We start from the raw sequence: 20,444 nt of genomic DNA on the forward strand, positions 1-20,444 counted from the left end.
TTGCTATCTGAACAAGAAAAAGGCATCATGGCTTCCCTCTCCTGCCACCCAGAGTTTAGGATATGCCTAGTTGGATTGCAGTGAGGATCTGGGTTGATTCCTGGGTTTCATTTTGGTGTTTTTCAATATTTCCACAGAAGCAGTTGAGAGAGAAATGCAAATTCCAAATGTCAACTTTTCCAGGGCAGATGTGAATCTGATCTGCAATGGCACTTGTTGAGAATGAATTCAGAGTACTTTTGCTTGTAATGATTGGTTTTTGCATGGGCCATGATGACCTGGGGCTTGTCTGAACCAGTGAGGTTCCTTTACATCAGCACTGGTTTGTGCCTTTTGAGCAGTGTCCTTTCCAAAGGCTGTGCCTCAGTGCCTAATCCCAGGCACAACCCCCATGTAGCAGAAAACTTCCCCAGCTCTGGAGTTTCCTAGAGACATTCTGGGATTGCAGCACCTGCTGATGCTTGTGCATGTAAGGAATTATTTGGATTTGGTCTGTTCCTCTCCAACTCTTTGGATCTGCCAGCTGTGTGAAAATAATGGCATGTGAAAATTTAAAAATTAAAAAATAAAACATGAGGCAATGGTTATATATGCCAACTTCAGAAGACAACTGCTGATTGTGCTGCCCTCTTTTTGACCACTGTTTTCTGCTACTTGGTAGAATGAAATCTGTGTTAACCTATGCTTACAGGAAATAAGAACCAGCAGGCATCTAGGTAGAGAAATCCAGCATTAAACAAGGGATCTGTTAATTTTCTGCGGTTGTCCAGAAGGTAGAATGTATTGTGCTACTGCAGAGGACTTCCCACAGCATTCCTTTAAATCGGCAGGCTGTTTCTTTTCATTTGGCCATCTTAAGCTTAAGATACAAAAGTGAGCACTGAGTCTCCTTCGTGGCTTTCACCTGTATTTGTGGAGCATTTTGCCTGTGAAAGCTGGAGATTTTGGTGTCCTTGTAAACAATATTGCAAACCCTAATTAAAGAGCAGGGAAATGCTTCCCTGTCCACACAGGTGGAACTCAACAGATGCTGAATTTTGCAGTTGTTTTATGTCTCACAGCATAAAAGCCACAGTATGAACATTGAGGAGAGGCCTTTTTCCCATTAAAACCCTCAATCAATCTTACCAGCAAAGCTGATGTCCCTGTCCCGAAGAGAACATTGGTTAGAGGCAGGGACTTGCAGCAATGAATGAGCAAGTTTGGTCTAATTGGTCTTTTTCCTTCCCGAAGATCAGCAGAATACTACTGCTGTGCTATGTTGGTGAAATCTTCAGTTGCTATGAATCAGAGCTAAAAGAAGAATCAATACTTGTTCTTTTTAGAAAAGAAGGGAAGGCTGTTTTGAAGAAAATCAGCAGAAGCTGTGTGATGTGGAAAATTTTCACACCATGCCAAGACAACCTTTTTATCAATTTTTTTCCTTTAAGGTGTCACTTTGCAAGATTCTTGCCTATTGCATGCTGATGATGATGTTTTACTGCTAAAGCTGGAAGGACTGAGGCTGATGAAAATTTTCTGTGTGAAAACCTGTGGAAGTTGACTTCAAACAGAGAGGTGTCTGAAAATATGAACATGGCAGAGAGATGCCACAGGAATATTTCAGCAATCAGGAATATGAACTATTGTGAGCATTTTCCCTCTCAGATTTGCATAGATGGAGATACATTGATTCAAAACGGAAGGATTTTGACAAAGAGATGTTAGCTTCAGCCATAGTTGAATGAAGAGGAAAAAAGGTAGGTCACATTCAAAACAACAGAAACTAACAGATTAATTGTATGCTGCAAATAGTCCTACTTCAGTCAGCAAAGATGGAAAAGTCCTTTGTTAAATGTTACTAGTACACATGAAACTGCGGTCTTCAAGCCAATGCCAGCTGTTTCTGAAATCACAATAGCAAATACTCCAAACTGCGCTGCAACTTCTTTTCCTGAAATCATGTGGTTTAGCTTACAGGTGAAACTTAACTGGTCAAATGAAAAGGCTTGGATTTGATAAATGAGTTGGTGTGAGTTTTGTGAACTTTTGTTGCTATTCTGCCTTTTCAGTCAAGAAATACTAAAAACTTTGGACAAGATGAGTTAGTGAAAGTAATGCAAAGCTTAGATAATGTAACTTTCCTGTTGGCTGAAGGATGTCTCAACAACAATTATACATGATCAGTAATAAGAGTAAGCTAAAATTATAGCCTGACAGTCCTGAGGAGGGGACTTGGAGGATGTGCGTAATGTATTTCCCTCCTACCAAAACTTGTTGGACTAGCAACCTGACTACAGGAAAATCATTGTAATATAGCTTTTGTTGTCAGTATCGGCAGTGGAATCTAGGACATAAATATATTGTTTTATATGTATCTCAGCCCAGATCTAACACAGGAGTAAGTGAACAGGGGAAAGTTTGAACTTTGCTGCTTCTCCATTTCTTAAACTGGAACAGCTCAGGTTTGGTCCTGCTGGAAAGCAGACATGCACTTAAAAACACTAGCTTTATTTCATCCCGAATATCCTATTGAATGCAGAGATGAGCCCATGTTTTATCTGGTCTGATGCAGGGATGCTCTGGCAGACAGCAGGGCTGCTTTCAAGCTTCCTTGGAGGAGGCACATGAGGAAACTCATGGTTCAAGGGTTTAGGCTAGGCACAGGAATGCAGCACCCATCGCACCCAGCCCCCGTCTGGGATGAAAGCAGTAATCGCTGCTCTCCAGGCTGTCCCCATGCCTCACGTCTGACACAAACATTCCCGTTTCCTCCAACGCAGTCCCTGGGAAATACCTGACACAGCTCGTAAGCTTGCTTTGTGATGTGTCTGGGGCACAATCTGTTTTTTATGGTCAGTGGAGGCTACAAACAAGGAGTACCGTGGGTCTTGGGTTTATATTTTGGAAGAGTAGGATAGCCAAGCCTTGTACTGGATGCATTTGGTTCCAGCTCCTGTGAGCTAAGGAAGCACTCATTTTGCCAAATAAATTAGCATAAGAAGACTCAGGCCATCCCCAGGAGTGTCACTGGCCACTTTGGTGGCCCTTTTTGCCCCACTTGTAAGAAACCAAGGAATTGCTGTAAACTGAAGAGCCAAATGTTTGAGTTTGTGCCAGCATGCACCTATTAACAGGGCTCTGTTAAGGTCTTTGACCTCCAAACACAGATAAGCTGCTCTTGCAGGTTAGGAGATTTGAAACCACTGGGCTGAAATCCAGCATGTTAGAACCCAAGCTTCTTTATCTTTTCCTTGGTTAATAGGTGCTTGAACTATTTGGCAGGGAGCCAATGAGGGCTGCTAGGCCTGTGATGGAGCAAGGAGTTATGTTAAAAGACCCAGTTTCTAATTAATCCAGGACCTTTGTAACTCTCTAAGTGGCTTGTCCAGAGTCACGCCAGTGCAGGGTCACCCTTGTCTTAGGAGTGCGAGACAGGGTAGATGAGGCCTCCAGTTCTTCTATACACTGAACTTCAGTACAGGTCATTAGTACTTTGAAATTATCCGTTAAAAATTGCTGGGAAATTATCTGTGTGATTATATCTTGAGGGGCAGAAGCCAGAGCAGAGATAACTGGCTGATGTTTCTCTCTTGGGCTGGAGTTCAGCATTGCCCCGTTGTCTCTGCTGAGGCTCTTTTCTGAATAACATAGAACTTTGCATGGAGCTGTTCTTGGTGTAGCTTGTGTTTAGAGGAGATGAGAATGAGGGAGAACTCTTAACCAAATTTAGCCTAATGTTTTTTCTTCTTTCTGCATTTCTGATGGATATGGGGAAATTGCTTTGCTGTGCCTTGGCTTTACTACGCTATGTTGATTGTTTTTGATATGGTCTTGGTTCATGGCAAGTATATTTCCAAGGTAATCTATACCCTCTGGCACTGAAGGACATCACATGTGAAAATACTATGACCTGGTAATTTTAATATATGACAGAGCTTTTTGGTGTAGTAGTATCACAGTGAATACCCCTTTTTAGCAACTGCAACAGAGTTTGCTAGCAAAAGGCCTGATTAACATGATACTTGTATGACCAACTGATCAAGAGATTTAAAGCCATGATTAGCAGCACTGTGCTGGCAGTGCAGATTCCTCTGCTGCTGGCTGCAACTGAAATGGTGATCATCTGCAATAAACGGGGGTCAGTGCAGACCCTTGATATGCCTGCTCATTGCTTTAGTGATTCACCCTTACAGGGGATTTCAGGTCCCTCAGACTTTACTTGCTCAAGGAGAATTTGTTTTTAAAAAGTCAACAGGCCAGTAACAGGCCTCACACAGGAAGCTTATGTTGTTCATTAATATAGTCTTTGTAAATATAATGTGTTTGTTAATATGGTATAAGCTGAGTTGAGATAAAAGATTTAAGAAACAGAACTCAGGTTTGCCTGGATCCTATGTGGTATGTTTAATGAATTTTCACTTAATCATCCATTAATATGTATGATTAAAATAAACATGGCAATTGAACAGCACAGTACTAAATACTGTTCTGAAAGAAAACCACATTGGGTGAACTAAAACACTGCATTTCTTACTAATCTACACAGTGCATTTCATTTAAAAGGAGAATTTATAGTATTTGAAATATCCTACCACATACTGAAACTTTTAGTGTAAACTGCCACTTTCTGACTATCACATATTGAAATACTTGTGGTGCATAGTGAAATTTATGTTACATAGTGTAAAATATATAGTGAAACCAAACTGATGTATAATGAGACACACATGTGCTTGTAATGACTTACCAGTTCCACTATTTTCTAACTAACACTATTTTCACGAACAACTTTTTCTGGGTCAGAGGAAGAGAATGGTGAAGACCAGGACTGATATTACAATAGAAAGTGTAGACCCAATCTTGCACAAAAACCCCATCGAGCTGAATTATCCTTTGTCCTTTCCCGAGATAAATTCTAAATGCAAAGTCTGCTAATGGTTACAACATGTCTCTCTTTCTCTGCCAAAGCTTCATTACAAACATCAACATCAGCCCAGCCAGGAAAATACCACCAGCCACAAGTGGAGAGGCTGAGCTGATACCCAATTCTCAGCAGTTTTTACTGGTACAGGGATTCCACATGAGAGACCCTCGTGCGCATGTGGAGCCCTGCAGGAGCACCCAAGCACAGGTTGGGTCATTCAGACCCGTTCAGGTCTCACAGGAGGGGGGGCATGTACCGGGCATCTTGGACCTGACCTCCTTTGCCCACCAGCACTCCGGACCTCCTGAGCAGGCTCAGGGTGGATCGGCACCGGTGGTGGCTGTGACCTGCAAACTTTCCTTCTCTGCTGCTTAGACCTGTTTTTTTTCTTACTTAAGCCAGGTCCTGACTATGCAGCCAAGCATCCCTGCTGGGCAGGGCGGGCAGGCTGGCCACTGGGTGTGCCCTGCTGTTGGTGGAGGAGGGCTGTGGAAGCCGGTCTGGCAGCTGCTGGCCTCCTGGCGACCTGGGGTGCTCCTCTGTGGTACTGTCATTTGCAATTTGCACTGGCTGTTCAACCTCAGCAAAGGTTTGGGCTGAGGATGTTGTCTCCTGGGCTGGCTGGCTTGGGAAGTGGTTTTGTCTCTGTCCTGGTGGACTGTGGTCTTGCAGGTCCTGCCCAGCACAAGGCTGCAGGACTTCTGCAGCCCTGCCCGCTCCTCCCCAGAGCTATCTGCCAGACTTGGACCACAAAGTGCTGTCTCCGAGAACTGGCCAAAAAAGAAACTGAGATGCCAATGCTGCTCAACCAAAAGAGGGGGAAATAAACCACAAATGTCATATCTCCTTGACCAGTCCTAATGCAGGCTCCATCAGAGGGGTTTCTTTTATGGGTTATCTTTTACCTGGTTTTGCACCAGTGCTAGTGTGACCAAAGCATTTAACACCCGGAAAGTGTTAACAGCAATGAAGTCCCCTCTTTGTGATCTGCCTCAATAGCACCCAAGTCAATGCGTGTTTGTCTCATCATAGCTATTGGGCTACTGGCCTTTTGCTAAACCAAAACAATCTAGGCCATACTGAAATTGAAAGAAGACCTTCCTGCTTCATGACTGTTGTGCAATCGATGCTCATCAAGGATGGTTGAAGGCACAAGACAAAACACACCCTGCATTTGAGGGTAAGGTATATTAACCTTTCCACTTGGAATGCCTAATTGCTCAAATATTGCCAACATTGTTCAAACTGCCAGATATGTTAGGGAACAGGCAGAACTGGAGGGACAACTCTATATAAGGGGTATGACAAATTTATTAGGTAAATTGTATGGGAGTGCTTAACCCTTCTCTGTTCTGTTTTTTGAGAGGACAACTGCCAAGTAGAGTTGGTCATGACTAATTCATGTGAGGAAATAGCACAGAGAAGTTAAACAGCAACAACCAGTTTAATTTCACTTGTTACCAATAAGGCCTAACTTGAGTTTCAAAAGGAGATGAAAGGTAAATTTGCCATTTGCTCTCTATGTTTTAAAAGCTGCAAGAGAGCTTGAAAAGGTATGTGCTCTGCGTTATTAATGCCACCTCTGTCTTTAGAGCAGGCGAGGAGACAAACACAAAAAAATTCCTGTGTGTACCAGGACAAAAGGTCTCCAAAGCATTGAGTTTGTCTTTTGTTTTTGTTCTTCCCCATTCCTGGCTTTTTAAAATCATTCTAGAGAGGTGCATTAGTTATCCCTGAAGCCCAGCAGTGTATATACAGGCTCCTACACGTGTCAGTACCAAAACTGACCAAGATAATATAGCAATCATAAAGAAGAAATCGTTTTGAAGGAGAAGAAAGCAGGAAACTTATCTTAAGTACCTGAGCATCAACTCTAGCAAACAACATATTAGACATTAATATTTCACAGGTGGTACAATCACCTGCTACCTCTATTTTGATCTGTCTTCTTATCCCCCCTTAATCAAAGGGTGCAACAATGGTGACAGTGAGTGGATGAGGTACTCTGTATTTAGATGACATTGTAGAAGATGATCTATCAACAGGGAAACAGAAACGTTTCATAATGCTACAAGGAAAATTCACACAGTAATCCCAGAATAATAGATCTTTAATCCATGATTGTTTCCTGTATGGTACAAACTACTAAGTGTCATCCACTTCTTTGAAGCCATCTGCAACTTGATTGACATAGACCATTTCTTTTGTAAGATGGCTGGTCCAGACTGAAACATTTACCGATTCCTTCATCTCTGTGGCTAGATTATTCTTTTACTAAAACAGAATAGAGCAAAACCACTGCATCTTTTCAAAGGCAGTATATAGAACTATCACGTCTTTGAGCTAACTTCAGTAAGCCAAACACATGGCTGAGCTTTCATAAGATCAGGCTTAAACAGTTCTCTTCATTTAAAATGCTTCTGTGTAAACCAATGATTTATACATCCACTATGTGAGTTGTATTATGAAGACCGTCCAAAATCAGGCTGCCAAACTGGATCTGCCCTCTGCTGAGCTAGGTGGTCCCTGTGAGGAGGGTGAGGGCAAATTAGCGGCTTAGCAAATTTCTCAGCATCCAAGTGATCACTTGCCAGTAAAGGGGACACTTTGCTAGCGTGGGCCCAGTTTTCTTCTCTGGCTGCCTGTATCCAGTAATGGAGATGCCAGTGTACTAACAAGAGGACCAGTTCCACATCAATAGATTTTCAGCTCCAGGGAGAAGTATTAGCAAAGAAAGATGTGTCAAAATAAGGAAAACACTAAAAAAGGAAGTAATTTGGCAGTATCATCCCAGCAAAACACAAGGTAAGCTTTGGCAGGGTGGCAGCAGATGAGCCGCAAAGCATTGTCAATGTTATAGTTTAAGTCATGGGTGAAATTTCATGCCTCAGAGTAAAGTCAGAAATGAGAAACTCTGGGCCTTTCAACATGGGAAAGCTGAATCTATCAAAATAGTTTCACTTTGCATCTACGGACTATGAAAAGATGTTCTTCCCTTTTTTTTCTCTTTTCCTTCTCTTAGTGTTTCATCTCACCCTTGCCCTTTGTTGCGCAGGTCCCTTTGCTTAGGAGGCACTGGGTTTTCCAAGGAAAAGGTGGTGTTTCACTACTTCCATCCACCAGGAAGTCTCCCTCTGGAGAGACTGGAGAAGCCGGTGGCCACCTTCCCCTGTGGCTAGCTAGCAGGGAGCTGAGAGCCCTGGGGGTGCTCACCAAGAAGGCAAGAGGATGGGACTGAGCACAGGGAAGGGAAGAATGAGAAAGGTAAAAGGGACGGCGAGAAAGGGCATGGGGCTCACCACACACCCGTGCTAGTCTACATAAAGGGTGACGGGCTGTTCCTGGCAGCAGTGCCACAGCCAGCAGAGCTGGTAGCTTGTTTCATGGAAAACACCAATCCTGCTGCGCCGTACTGACATACTGCAGGCCAGCCACAGAAAGGGACACATCTCTCTGGCCTGTGTGCTTTTCAAAACCCAGGAGCTTGTCCAGGCAGCCTGTGAGAACAGCTCAGGCACTCAGGGTTTGAGAAAAGCCAGAACTGAGGCTGAGTCAGGCCCCTATGGATGTGTGTAATGACATGGTCTTTACGGGATGCGTGTTACCTTACCCTATGGCCCTTGGCTTTGGAAACCGAAGGAGGCTCTAATCTGTAAACCCTACACCTTGGTGGTGGTCTTTGTTGAAAGGAGTGGGGTAGGTGGAGGGTCCGTCTTGGCCAGGGAGCTGGGTACTACCTGGGGGAAACACGTTTCCAAGGAGTTGTTCATAGCACGGAGCATGTCACTTAATCCAAGTTTTCACAGGCTGTGAAGTACGGTACTCTGTGGTTTTAGGTGCTTGATTTGAAGGCGCTGAGGATTCCCAGTGACCCCTGAAATTAGGATGAGCTATGCTACAGTCAAGTGACGCTTCACTTGGGATAAACTGCCCTGAAAAGTCTGTGCGCCCAAAGAGAGTATTTGACTTGCAACTCCTGTATTTTGTTTCATTTTCTGCCTGCATAGGGATACCACCTTCCTCTTCTGCGTGGATGTTGAGTGATACAGGTGAAGCCTTCAGTCATCCTCCTGATGAACCCACCAAAAGCAATGAGATGCAACCGGCCCCAACTGGAGAGCAGGGCAGGAGCACAAAGGCCAGAGTCATGTGGCCAGAAATGGAGGTGGGAGAGGTGGGAGGAGAAGGAAGGCATCCCTGCCTGTTCCCACACAGGGTGAGCATCTCCCGTCTTGCGGGCTGAGTGAAATAGAAGTCCCGCAGGAAAACCAGTGTGTGAACCTGTGAGCAAGGGCTGCTCTTGAAGCTTATGTGTGGACAAGCTTAATTAATTCTGGCATTTCATAACTTCTTGGTGCTTGACATTGCAACCTTGCTTGCACTGTGTTAATGCAGGGAGAGAGGTGTGCGTATGCGAGTGAGTGAAAGTAGCATGAGCTTTTTGATTAGAACAAGGTTTCCATCAGATACAGACACATGTCCAGCCTGATACCTGTTTGTTTTCAAGCAATGTGAAGTGAAGGCCCACTCAGTTTCAGCACACTTCTGGGGGCCCGGGCTTTTAATAGTGTGTAATATTTCTGGCAACAGATGAGAGCTAATATATTGTGTTTAAATCTGGGATGAGTTGTTGACCAGCTGTGGTCTATGTGCAGAGATATCAAATGCTTTTCTTCGAATAATGTCAGTTCCAGCCTGCAACCCACATGTGGATCCGAGGCAGGACCGAAGACCAGCAAAAATAATCCATTTAATCTCATGAAGCCATGTCTCTCTTGCAGAGCGTTTGGTGCAGTTGTCCTCTAGCAATATAAACATTTCAGAAAGTTCTGGGTGAGCTGGCTCCTTTTTCAGTGTTGCACATCAGTCGATGCTGGTGGGAGGTTTCTGCCCTTCTGTCTGCACCAGAGAGGTCAATTAGTTAAGCAGAGGCACAAATTATTTGCATGCAGCTGAGGTGGTGAATGTGTTATCTTAACAGTAGAAAAGGAAATGGTTCTCTATAGATTATTAGTTACTGAAAAAGCAATGGCACATCTTTTGTTGCCACCACACCACTGGTCTGACTGTTGAGTAGATACGGATCAATATCCCCCCTTCCTCCTCACCCCCCTTGCTTTTCACATTTTCACTTACGCTGAGGTGAAGAGGTTTCACTTTAATTTATGTCATTCTTGTATTGCCAAATGGCATGCCAGAGCAACCGAACCGGGTGTGATCTGACTCTCTGTTGTGTGCTCTCACATGCTATCCCCTCGTGGGAAAATGCTAAGAGAAAATGGAAATTTAAGCTCTGCACCTAGACGCTGTGGGGTTTTTTTGGTTTTTAATAGTGCTTTGTTTGTAAGCTCCTTGGGGCAGAGAGAGGTTTTTTTTGTTGCGTTTAGGGTAGTCGTAGCCCTTCTAAGGGAGGACTTCTAAATATTGCAGATCATAAGCAACTTGTTCTGTCTATGAACAACAAAAATACGTGCTGTTACATATCTGAGGATCTCAAAAGAAGGTACAAATATTAGTCTTACACCACAACTTGCACAAGTCTTGTACCTATTCTACAAATGAATCGGGTGTTGTATGGGACGGTCAACTGGATTGTTCCAGACCTCGCTACCAGTCAGTGGAGATACCAAAACCAGGACCAAGTCATCTTGACTCCTGGGTTCCTGTCCTTGCTGCAAAACTTATCTCTGGCCTTGCAGTACTGAAATTTCTAGATAAAACGAAGTCTGTCTTTAAATCTCCATTGTTAGATAAGCTTAAACTTGGGTATATTCCCCTGTGTAGATGCACATCACTGCTGTAGTGTTTAGATTGGTCTAAACAATTACATAGAAAATTAATTATTTTAAAATAGTAATAAAAAAAGAAATGCATTAGGAATGGCATCAACAGGTATTCCCAGACTTAAATACCCCAAATCTGAGGGGGGAATGAGAACTTGTAGCTGAACTCTGTGGCTAGGTCCATCCACCCCTGAATGTGTTTTTGACGTCAGACTCACATGGAGTTGTGTTCTCTTGTGGCTAATGGGCACAGGAGGAAGTTAGCAGGCAGGAGGCCAGCAGCAAAGGACTGAGGTTTAGGGTGGTCGTGTCTAACAAGGCTCTTAGAGTGTTTTGCAGGGGTGTGTTCTGCTTCAGGAGAATGGGTTTGAAGGTCAGGGAGGGCCCTTGTTTTCTGGACTCCTTAATTTGGACAAGTAACTGTGCTTTTGACCAAAATTGGAGAGCACTGTGCCTCCAGTATGGTCTGCACCCTTTGGTCGTCAGCCTGCTTCTCTGTTGGGTGCTCGCTAGCAGAATAAGGATAATCCTGCCCTAGAGAGCAGAAGGGCCCATGCCATGTTGCCTCTTCCCTGGAGGAGCCTGGACCACTTGTAGTACCTGCAGCCACTGTTCCACCTTGTCTTCTGGGCTCCTTTTTGAGCTCAAGCAAGACAGGTGACTGTGCAGCAAACACCGCAGTCATTCCTCAATGTTGTATCTGGGGGTGGGGTGGCGTGGGGGGATTAAAAACCTCAAGCAGATCCGAGGGAGGGAGGAAATCTGAATGTTGCTCTTAGCTGCTATGTAGGTCATAATTTCATCTGAGAAACATTCAGGTATTTTACGAACAAGGCTCCCAGTGAACAGCAGCCCACAGCACCCGAGGAGGGTGAGTAGAACTTGTGTCCCAAGGAAAGTGTGCTGAATTCCTCCCAAATGGCTCCAAATTCAGGGGGCACTTTTCTTCAGATTTCAGCAGCGACTGCTGAGGCTGCTGTGGGGTGTCTCTGCAGGGAGCAGGCTTTTTTCAGGGTGATGGAACACCAGGGCTTCTGCTGTGGGGCCGGTGGCCACACAGGACCCCCAGGCAGGGGAGGCACAGGGATCAGGGGACACAGCCCATCTGGGGACAGCAGGACAGGCAGCACAGGCATTGGTGTGTAGTCCAAAAGACAGATGTTTTTAGCAAACAGGTGTAAAGATAGCAACACTCATTTGGAAATCAGATGCATGGCTGGGCACAGGGGTTACTGTTGAGATCACGAGTCTTTGCAGCCAAACTAGATCTGCTTCGCGAGGGCCATGGAAGTACCTGCCCTGCCATTTCCTTGCTGCCATGGGCACAATTTCAGTCAGTGGCTAGTGGCCAGGCTTGCTCAGGGCCAGCCCAGGGAGGAATGGGGGCAGGCAAGCACCTCCTGCGACTGTCCGGTTTGCAGCGTCCAGGCCAGGCCCCCAGTGCTGGGGCACTGGTGCAAAGAGCTAGAGGAGGCGGTGCAGGGGTCTGGGGCAATGGAGATGTAGGAAAGGAGCCCCAGCTCCGGGGTCCTGGCTCCGCTCCCCAGGGTCCCAGCTGAGGCCTCTCAGGGTGGTGCCGCTGATGTGGCTCTCAAAGCAGCTTATTGCTCCGCTGATTGGGGTATGAGTATTTTGGGAGATTGGGATGCTCTGGTGATAAAAAGCCATCCGGTCGTCACCTCACTCGCTTTCCTGTGCTTAAAGCATATTTTCTCAGTTTGCAGTGTCAGGGGGCTGGGCGCACTGTGAGGGTGTTTGGATTCTGCGTTGATAAGGCGAGTGCAAACTGTCCCCACAGCTCTCGAGAGCAGAATCAAACTGAAACTTACCACTCGGAGTAGAGAGCACATAACACCCACAGCTACAGACATGCACAAATTGCTGCAATATAGGTTAGAAAAGGAGCCCTGTTCTGCAGCCTCTGGTCTCATTAAAAACACGCACACGCGCGCGCACACACACACACAAAATCTTCTCTGAATGACTATAGGCGCCAGCCTGTGTCCCCTCCTAAACACCCAACTAACTTGTGACAGCTTATTAAAAAGGCTAATCTTCACTTTTCATGTATTCTTGCTCCCTTTCACACCTGGTTGCAGTTTCTACAATATTTTTAACTTTTGTTTCTTTCATGACCAGTTGCAAGTAAAGTGAGGCCTCTCAGGGCTGCCACCCAGCCTGGTTAACTGGGTCCCCACCTGGCAACTCGGCCCCAGCGCAACCAGAAGAAACCAAACCTTCCCTGCTTACTGAAATATCTCTGCACAGGGCTTCAAGGCTGACAAGAAGAGCAGACCTTGCCTGTGAAGATGCACAGGACCAGGACCTGTCCTTTAAAAAAACAAGGTCATTTGAATACACAAGGTAAACTTAAGGACAAGGGAAAGCAAATGTCCCCTGTGGTTCACAGAGGGACAGTTCTCACACAGAAAGTTTTGCCATAGGAGAGCTGTGGGGAAGCTGGGAACCGAGACTATAATATCTAAACCATCCCATACAGACTGCTGCTTGCCGCACTCTTCTTCCTGCCCAAAAGCTACTCTCCGCGTTGCTCATTTGCATTAGGATTTACCGTGTAAAACTCAACCGGCAAAGGCAGGCATGTTGGAGTCCCCCGAACCCTAAGCCTGGTATCATGTGGTGATGCCTGCCCTCAACAGGGGCGAGCCGGAAAAGAGGTTTTCAGCCTTTGATTTTGCTGTGCATGGTTTCAATATTGCAGGGATCACTTCTCTTTGGGGCAGGAATGCTGTAAGGAATCTCACTCGGTTCTTGGATAAGGAAATGATCAAGGACTTGCCTATTCACAATTAATGGAAAAAAAAGAGCCGAAAGCCTTTATTAATCATTGCACAATAAGGAAGTCATACTGGTTTGGCTCCTTTCAGTAGGGCTATTTGGTCACACCTACCTAAGTGGTTTGGCATCCCAACCATCTCCTGCTTGTGCAGCTGGGGAAGGAGGAGGGAAGGGCCACTGCACCTGTGTGCCACCAAGGTGCCTGGCCACTGGTTCATGGGGCAGGGTGAGCTCTGAGTGCCCATCTCCCTTTCCTGGAGGGCTGGGCATCTCTTTTTAGAGATCTGTGCCCAATACACACACCAGTGCCACCCATCCCTGTGCTCTGGGTTTCTGCTCGCAGGTTTCTGCCCCAAGCCCTGGCATCAAAAAGGAGCAGAACTTCGTGCATGCGCTGCACCAGTTTCTCCCCTGCCAGCTGCAGGGGGTCCCTGCCAGGGAGGGTCTTGTCCTAGGGAAGTGTGCCACCTGCCCAGTGACTGCAGCTCCTTGCCCCACTACTGGGTATCTGCTTGGGGCCCTGGCTTACCTCTTGTGGCAGCCAGGCTGTTTAACCCCCAGCTCCGGAAAGCGGTTTGGGCCCAGATGTGATGGCTGGCAGGTGCCTCTGAAGTGCCAGGAGACAGATGTTCAGGCACTGGGTTTTGGCTGGTGCACAGGACTGCATCGCCCTGCCCTAGGAGAGCATGCCGGGGAGAATTTTATAGCTAGTGGTAAGACAACATCAGCACGGGTTGAGACAGCATGTCAGCAGCCTGGGTTACATCTCAGTTGCCTTTCCTAGGTGAGTTTGCACAGCCTGAAGTTTGCAGAGCTGAAAGGCCCGAAGCAGCTGAGCCCGTGTTGGCTGGAGGTGGAAAGCATTATCAAATCTTCCCCGTGCCACGTTTTCCTGCGCAGAGTGCCGTTCAACTTGTGCCAAGCTGCAAGCTGTCACGGTGGAGGTGAGGAGGCTTGGTTTTGAAGCAGAAGGCAAGTTCTGCTTGTGTGCATCTCTAAGCAATTGACATCTGACCCCTCTAGCACAAGACAAGAATACAGCTTTGCAGCCACAGTAGGCACCAAGGCTGCAGGGGCTTGGCGAGGATTAGCGGCTCCTCTCCCCTTCAGCCACCACTGTGAATTGCTGGGAAATTTTCCCCAACCTGTTTTAAAAATGAGCAAAAGCATGTCACGCAGCATGTTGGGAACTCTCAAGCCTTCTGCTGTTGACTGCAGTTAGTGCAAATGCGACCTTGATGGGTGTGTGAATGTGCTGTTTGCCAGCACTTCCACGTACTGCTCATGAGAATGGGAATGGCAGCAGCCGCGCTGGTTGCAGGATAGTCCTTTTTCAGCATCTGATGAAAAATTAAATAGCCATGTTTTTGGGAAGTGTTGCATCTTGGACAAAAAGTCACTTTTTCCGGCTCTTCAGGCAGGACTGGTTAGTGCTGAAGTTGCCAAAATTTCCGTCAGTGCCCCCCACATCCCAGCCCGGGCAGTTGCCTTCTCCCTGACCCGGTGCACAGGAGGGCGACCTCCATCTCCGTGCCAGGGCAGCAACCCTTGGTGCTGTCGGTGAGTTTTTCTTAGGCCACCGTGACAGCTCGTATTTTGCAGATACCTGCCCCATGACGGGCACATTCCTAGGCCACACCGCATCCACTCAGTCCTGGCTCACGCAGTAATTAGCCAAGTGTTTCCTGGCTGCCTTTAATTACAGCCACAACTATTTCCCTCACTGTAACATAATGCCTCTGAACGACAGCAAAGGTTTTGGGCTCCATCCCACACGGAGCGCGGGACGCATGTTGGGACGCAGCCGTGCACCGGCAGCTGCTGATTTGAACCCGAAGGGCTCATACCCCCTTGATGAGTCACATATTTCGTTTTTTGACCTCAAGGTCATAATTGCCCATGCTGGGAATTAGCGGTGTCTCCCCCAGCACCCAGCTGAGAGACACCAGACTTTATAAATCAGCCAGAAGGGCAGGATCCTCCTTAAATGTGCGTGTGTGAGTCTTTCACCTGTCATTTGCCCCATCCCATGGCAAAGCAGCTCAGCTGGCAAAGCTGTGGGCGGAAAGTGCACGTTGCCTTCCTGGGCACACCACGCTTGGTCCCCCAGCATTTTCACACATCCAGGTGGCCTGCCCACAGACAGCCCGCGGCTCTGTGCTGGGGGCGCACGGTCTTGCTGCGTTTCATGGCAGCACCCAAAACAAGGAGCTTCCCCCACCCCGCACCTCGCTGACGCTGTTGCGGTTAGCTGGCCTGGTGGTGGTGGTGCTGCCGTGGCTGAAACCCACTGTATTTCTGGTTGCAAAATGCGCCTTCAGTGGCTTCTGACTGGCTTGGGGGCTGCCAGAAACCAACGCAGCAGCTGCCGGGCTCAGCCTCACAAGGCTGTGATCTATAACGTGCATTGTCTTTTTATGTAATACGTTTTATTAAACATCTTCTAAAGCTTGCAAGTGTCCCCAGGACATAACTCTCCAGTGCAACATAACGCTTTGCCAAGTAATGAAGTATGATTTACAGCGGTAACGGTTATCCTATGTGTTTTTTAAAAAATTATTACAGCAATAGCTCTGTCAAATATAGGAGTATAACATGCTGCATTTGGCACGTTTATGACAACAGTGCTCTGGTTTTCTTAACTCCACAGTTCGCTGTTGGCAGTATTTCAAATTCTTGAGACAGATGTTTAAATGAATTTTTTAAGAGGACAGTGAAATACTTTTAAAACATCATATGGTGCTGAGTGTCTCAATATGAGCAGGAACATTATTTCTGTAGCGTTCAGGTAGGGCAGGGCAGCACATGGCCTCTCTGGTTTAGATCTCACAGTAAATGATGGAAGTAGCAAATGTTGTATTAGCTTTCTGGGGCATCCTGGCCTGTTGTTAACTTTTTGGCTGGGGGGCCGAGGCGGGGGGAACGGACACTTGACCTTCTCCTGGATTTAGTTTGCATTTGCATCTCCTTTGTGAGCAGTGAAAACAGATCCACATTTGTTTTGAATGCAGTTCCCACCACGCTGATACAGGACAAAGTGGTCTCACGCTGACACTTTTGAGTGTGTCATTGTGGTCCCAGTGGTTAGGGTTTCAGGCCAGAAATGACAATCATTTGGAAAAATGTAAATGAGAACCCTGATCATATATCTGTGAGGCAGACTGCATTCAAGGATTTCCATCAAAACACTGAAAATTCTTTTTGAACAAAAATCCTTTTTTTTTTAAAAAAAAAAAGAGGTATTGGCTAAAACTGACGAGAGCGCCGTAATTAACAGCGCCAGGGTATTCGGCTCTGGCATTGCTGTTTGCAACTTTCAATCACAGAAAATCAGAGCCCACAAAGGCAGAAGTCGGCATTGTTGGAGACATCATCGCCCTCGGCATTGCGCGTGTTTGCGGCTGGGAGGGGAAGACGCCCCGCAACGAGGCTGCGCATGCGGTCAGTGCAGAGAGATTGAAGACAAGGGAAGCATCAGTAAAGCAATGAACACTTATATTTAATTTACATTTGACAATTTGCACATAAATAATGATGTAAACCAATACGTAAACATACGATAGTTTGTTGTTCTAGCAAAGTAAAAAGCCTGGTAACTTTGGTCAGAGTCTTTCTTGAGAGAGACAAAAAAAAAAACCCCAAAACACTGTTGATTGATTGTTGCTACATTCACACGTAAAACGTCTAAGGGAAGGGAGAAACAGTAAAGAGAAGTAACAATTCTTAAAGCTGATGCATATAAATTCTTGTAAAATTTGTATCAAATACAAGAAAGCACTACAGGCAAATAATAGGAAAAGTGTGTGTCCAGTGACAGAGTAGTGATACTTTGGTTTATCCTACAAGTAAGTACTATATTTATGAACTATTGCTACATTTAAAAGATGTCAGCCTCACAATTTGCAGGAGTGGAAATGTAATGAACTGTAGTCCTTCAAAAGCTGTGTTGAGAGACTTATTATTTCAGGATTGTTTGTTTTTTAACAGAAGGCATGAAAATGAAATTTGCTGAGAAAAAGAATCTCCAAATCCTGGATTGCTGAAGTGGGTCATCTTAAAATTTGTAAGTATAACCAGACAGAAGATGTACATGGAGGGGAGATGCTACGTGAATTGACTGTGCAGCTCGTTAACAGCAGGGTAAAACAAGACCAGGGGCTCATCCCAACTACCCCTGCCCCCTTCACTGCGTTTTGCGAACACACCGTGTGTGGGTGGTACCTGGCTGCCTCTCAAGTTTCTTCAGTTGTGTTTTCTGGCTGTGTTTTCACTGACCACCCGGTTCCTTCCCCCCCAGTACACGCTGCCCAGAGAGCAGGGGAGTGATGACCCCCCCATTCTGCAAACAGGGTCGTTCCCACCAAATCTGCTGAGACGCCACGCGTGGGTGATGTGACGTGACGTTATTCACATCAGGTTGTCTGCAAGTTCAGGCTTCCCCTGGACAGCCACGCAAGCATACTTGCGAGTGATAAATGCCTTCGTACAACCTTCTGGTTTTGAGGTCATTGGTAGTATGCAAAACTGGATAACATTTGATTTTCACACTTAGATGAAAAATAGGTTTTATTACATGGTTTGGCTCACAACTTAAGTGGTATAAATATATATACATATATAGTATAGTGGTATAAATATATCTATAAATATACATGTATTCTTTGCTACACCTCAAACGTCACCATATCATCTTTGGGCTTAGCAAAACAAAAAGATAAAAGGACGTGCATTCTATCTTTCCCTGTGCACATTTTGGTTTCTTCTCTAAGTAGCAAAGCGTTTAGATAAAACAGCATTGTCTGCACCACTGGACACAAGCACTGAGGTAATTGTTGTTCAACAACTTTGCAATGCCCTTTTCTTCTTTAATTAAATTAACCACAAAATGTACAAACACAAATACTGAGAGTTGTACAGGAAGGAAGAAAAAAAAATATGTGCCAGGAAAGGACTCTATTACCCACTTTTACCCAGGCAAAGTGGGAGTGAAAAATACAAATAAAACTGAACCCCTTCTTTCTCAGGGAATCTGACCATCTTTTTTTTATCCCTACCATCTTTTTTTTTATCCCTGGAAGGCTCTGGCCAAAAAAAAAAAAAAAAAAAAAAAAAAAAAGAGAGAGAGAGAAGAAAGAAGCCTGCCAAAAACTTCCTTTTAGGCAGAATATTAAGAATATTTGTGTGTTTGCTTTTAAACTGCTTTCAGAAACAAAGAACGTAAGTGAGATTCTATTTTGGAAAAGCCACTTTAAGCTGATGCATTCCTTTGGTCATAACATCACATGACAACGTGTGGGGCTAGAGCTGTTTTCTAACAACCTGTGGTATTGTCCATGGCAGGTAGGTGTTTGCTGTGCCACATCTGCTCTGGACAGAGCTGCAGATAGAAGAATCTCTCTCCTATCCTCCGGCAGGCAGGGACAGCAGTTTCTTCCCTGCTTGCTGCTACTCTGCGGGGTTTTTTTTTTCCCTTTTCAATTCCCAGTGGGGTGATTTGTACATAAAAGTACACAGCATTTTTTTCAAACCAACAGATCTAGGATTCTGTATGTCAAACGTCCAACTTTGGCAATACGAAAAACCACATTTGTTTAAAAGACATTGGTACATAAAACATATTTACTGAAGCCCCGATCTTAGGTTCTTAAAACAGATGTGCAGAAAAACATATCTACAAAGAATGGCCATAGAACAAAAAATAAAAACATTTAAAGTAAAAATTACAATGAATTTTCCAGTCATTGTAAACATTTTCCTAATTATTGCTTTTAGAATGATTAATTGCATAATAAATTATGAAGTACTATCATTGAAAAAATAATTATGGATAGATGATTGTCTTTTAGTAACTGGCGAGGCAACGTAGAGTCCTTTGCCCCTTTTTATGCCCTGAGAAAACAGTAACTTTGGAGTTCCTTCTTTCAGCTGGAGAGCGTAGGGAAACTACTGTAAGCCAAGATTGCTTTGCAGCATTGAAACTATGTACAAGCAACTGCTACAGGCACCCTGACTTGCCAAGTCATAAATAAAAAAAAAAAATCACTTTGCCAAAAAGTCTTAAGGGTCCATTGGTTCAACTGTTTCTTGCTTGACCTTTACAGGTAACAGAGGTAGTGGGTGACCATGAGGCAACTTCATAATTGACATATCTGACGACTCGTAAAGGTTGCATCCTGAGGAGAGCAGTCCATTTCCCAGGTTCCTCTGTAGAGATACTTTCAGATTAGCTCCTTCCATTTCCCTCCTGAGCATGGTCAGTATATCCTTCTCCACGATCGATGTTAAGTCGATATTGTCCTCCACTTCTTCCAACTTGTCGGCATTGTCACTGATGTCGAACTTCTCGATCTCCTCGTTGATTCGATTCAGGTCCTCCATGGAGAGGCCCGAGGCAGGGGCAACGGGGCAGTTGCCCTTCAGGTGGACCTGGAGGCTGCAGAGGTGAATGTAGCTCTTGTGGCAGTGGATGCATTTATGGGGACGTTCCCGGGTGTGGAGACGCTTGTGCAGCTTCAGGTGCACAAACTGGGTGAATTTGGCTGGGCAGAGCTTGCACTGGTAAGGCTTCTCTCCAGAGTGGAGCCGCAGGTGGGTTTTGAGATTGCTGGTGCTGCTGAACCGCTTGTGACAAACCTAATGCGGGGGGGGTGGCAGAGAGCAGAGAAACAGGGAATGAGTGGGAGGGGATTTTATGGTTTAAATCACAGACACCTAGGAGGAGACAGCAGAATGAAGCAGCAGCTTTTTATATCTTCACACTTTCTCACAAAGGGAAAAAATCCCCACCTTTTTTATGTAAATATTGCCAAATAGCATTTTGAGTATGGCCGACAGCAAAACTGCATCGGGCAGACGTTGCCCTAGCAGGCTAAAGGCGACTCTGCTCTTACAGATGCTGCCGCACCAGGGCTGGAAACAGCTGCAGCACTGACTGCGGCCCTGAGCAGCTGGGGGCT

The 20,444-nt window shown here is 45.5% G+C and overlaps 1 protein-coding gene and 1 long non-coding RNA gene across 8 annotated transcripts in view; one reads left to right on the plus strand and one right to left on the minus strand.

Moving 5' to 3' along the window:
* The first annotated feature begins 1,076 nt into the window (after positions 1-1,076).
* On the plus strand, positions 1,077-18,622 carry LOC114017688 (uncharacterized). 2 transcript variants are annotated; one of them, XR_003562885.2, is made up of 3 exons: positions 1,077-1,739; positions 14,273-14,432; positions 17,476-18,622. It is a non-coding gene; the product is annotated as an uncharacterized LOC114017688 (long non-coding RNA). The 2 variants fall into 2 exon arrangements; XR_008732754.1 differs by lacking the exon at positions 1,077-1,739 and adding an exon at positions 7,496-9,122.
* The window catches only part of PRDM1 (PR/SET domain 1), a 105,405-nt gene continuing 101,927 nt past the window's right edge, over positions 16,967-20,444 (minus strand). For all 6 annotated transcript variants that reach the window (XM_055713644.1, XM_005445729.4, XM_055713647.1 and 3 more), the window contains one exon: positions 16,967-20,121. In XM_055713644.1, coding sequence (XP_055569619.1) covers positions 19,546-20,121 — 576 coding nt within the window. In that variant the 3' untranslated portion in view covers positions 16,967-19,545. The remainder of the gene's footprint in view (positions 20,122-20,444) is intronic.

The sequence above is a fragment of the Falco cherrug genome, chromosome 6 (assembly GCF_023634085.1).
Source record: "Falco cherrug isolate bFalChe1 chromosome 6, bFalChe1.pri, whole genome shotgun sequence".
Taxonomy (NCBI): Eukaryota; Metazoa; Chordata; class Aves; order Falconiformes; family Falconidae; genus Falco; species Falco cherrug.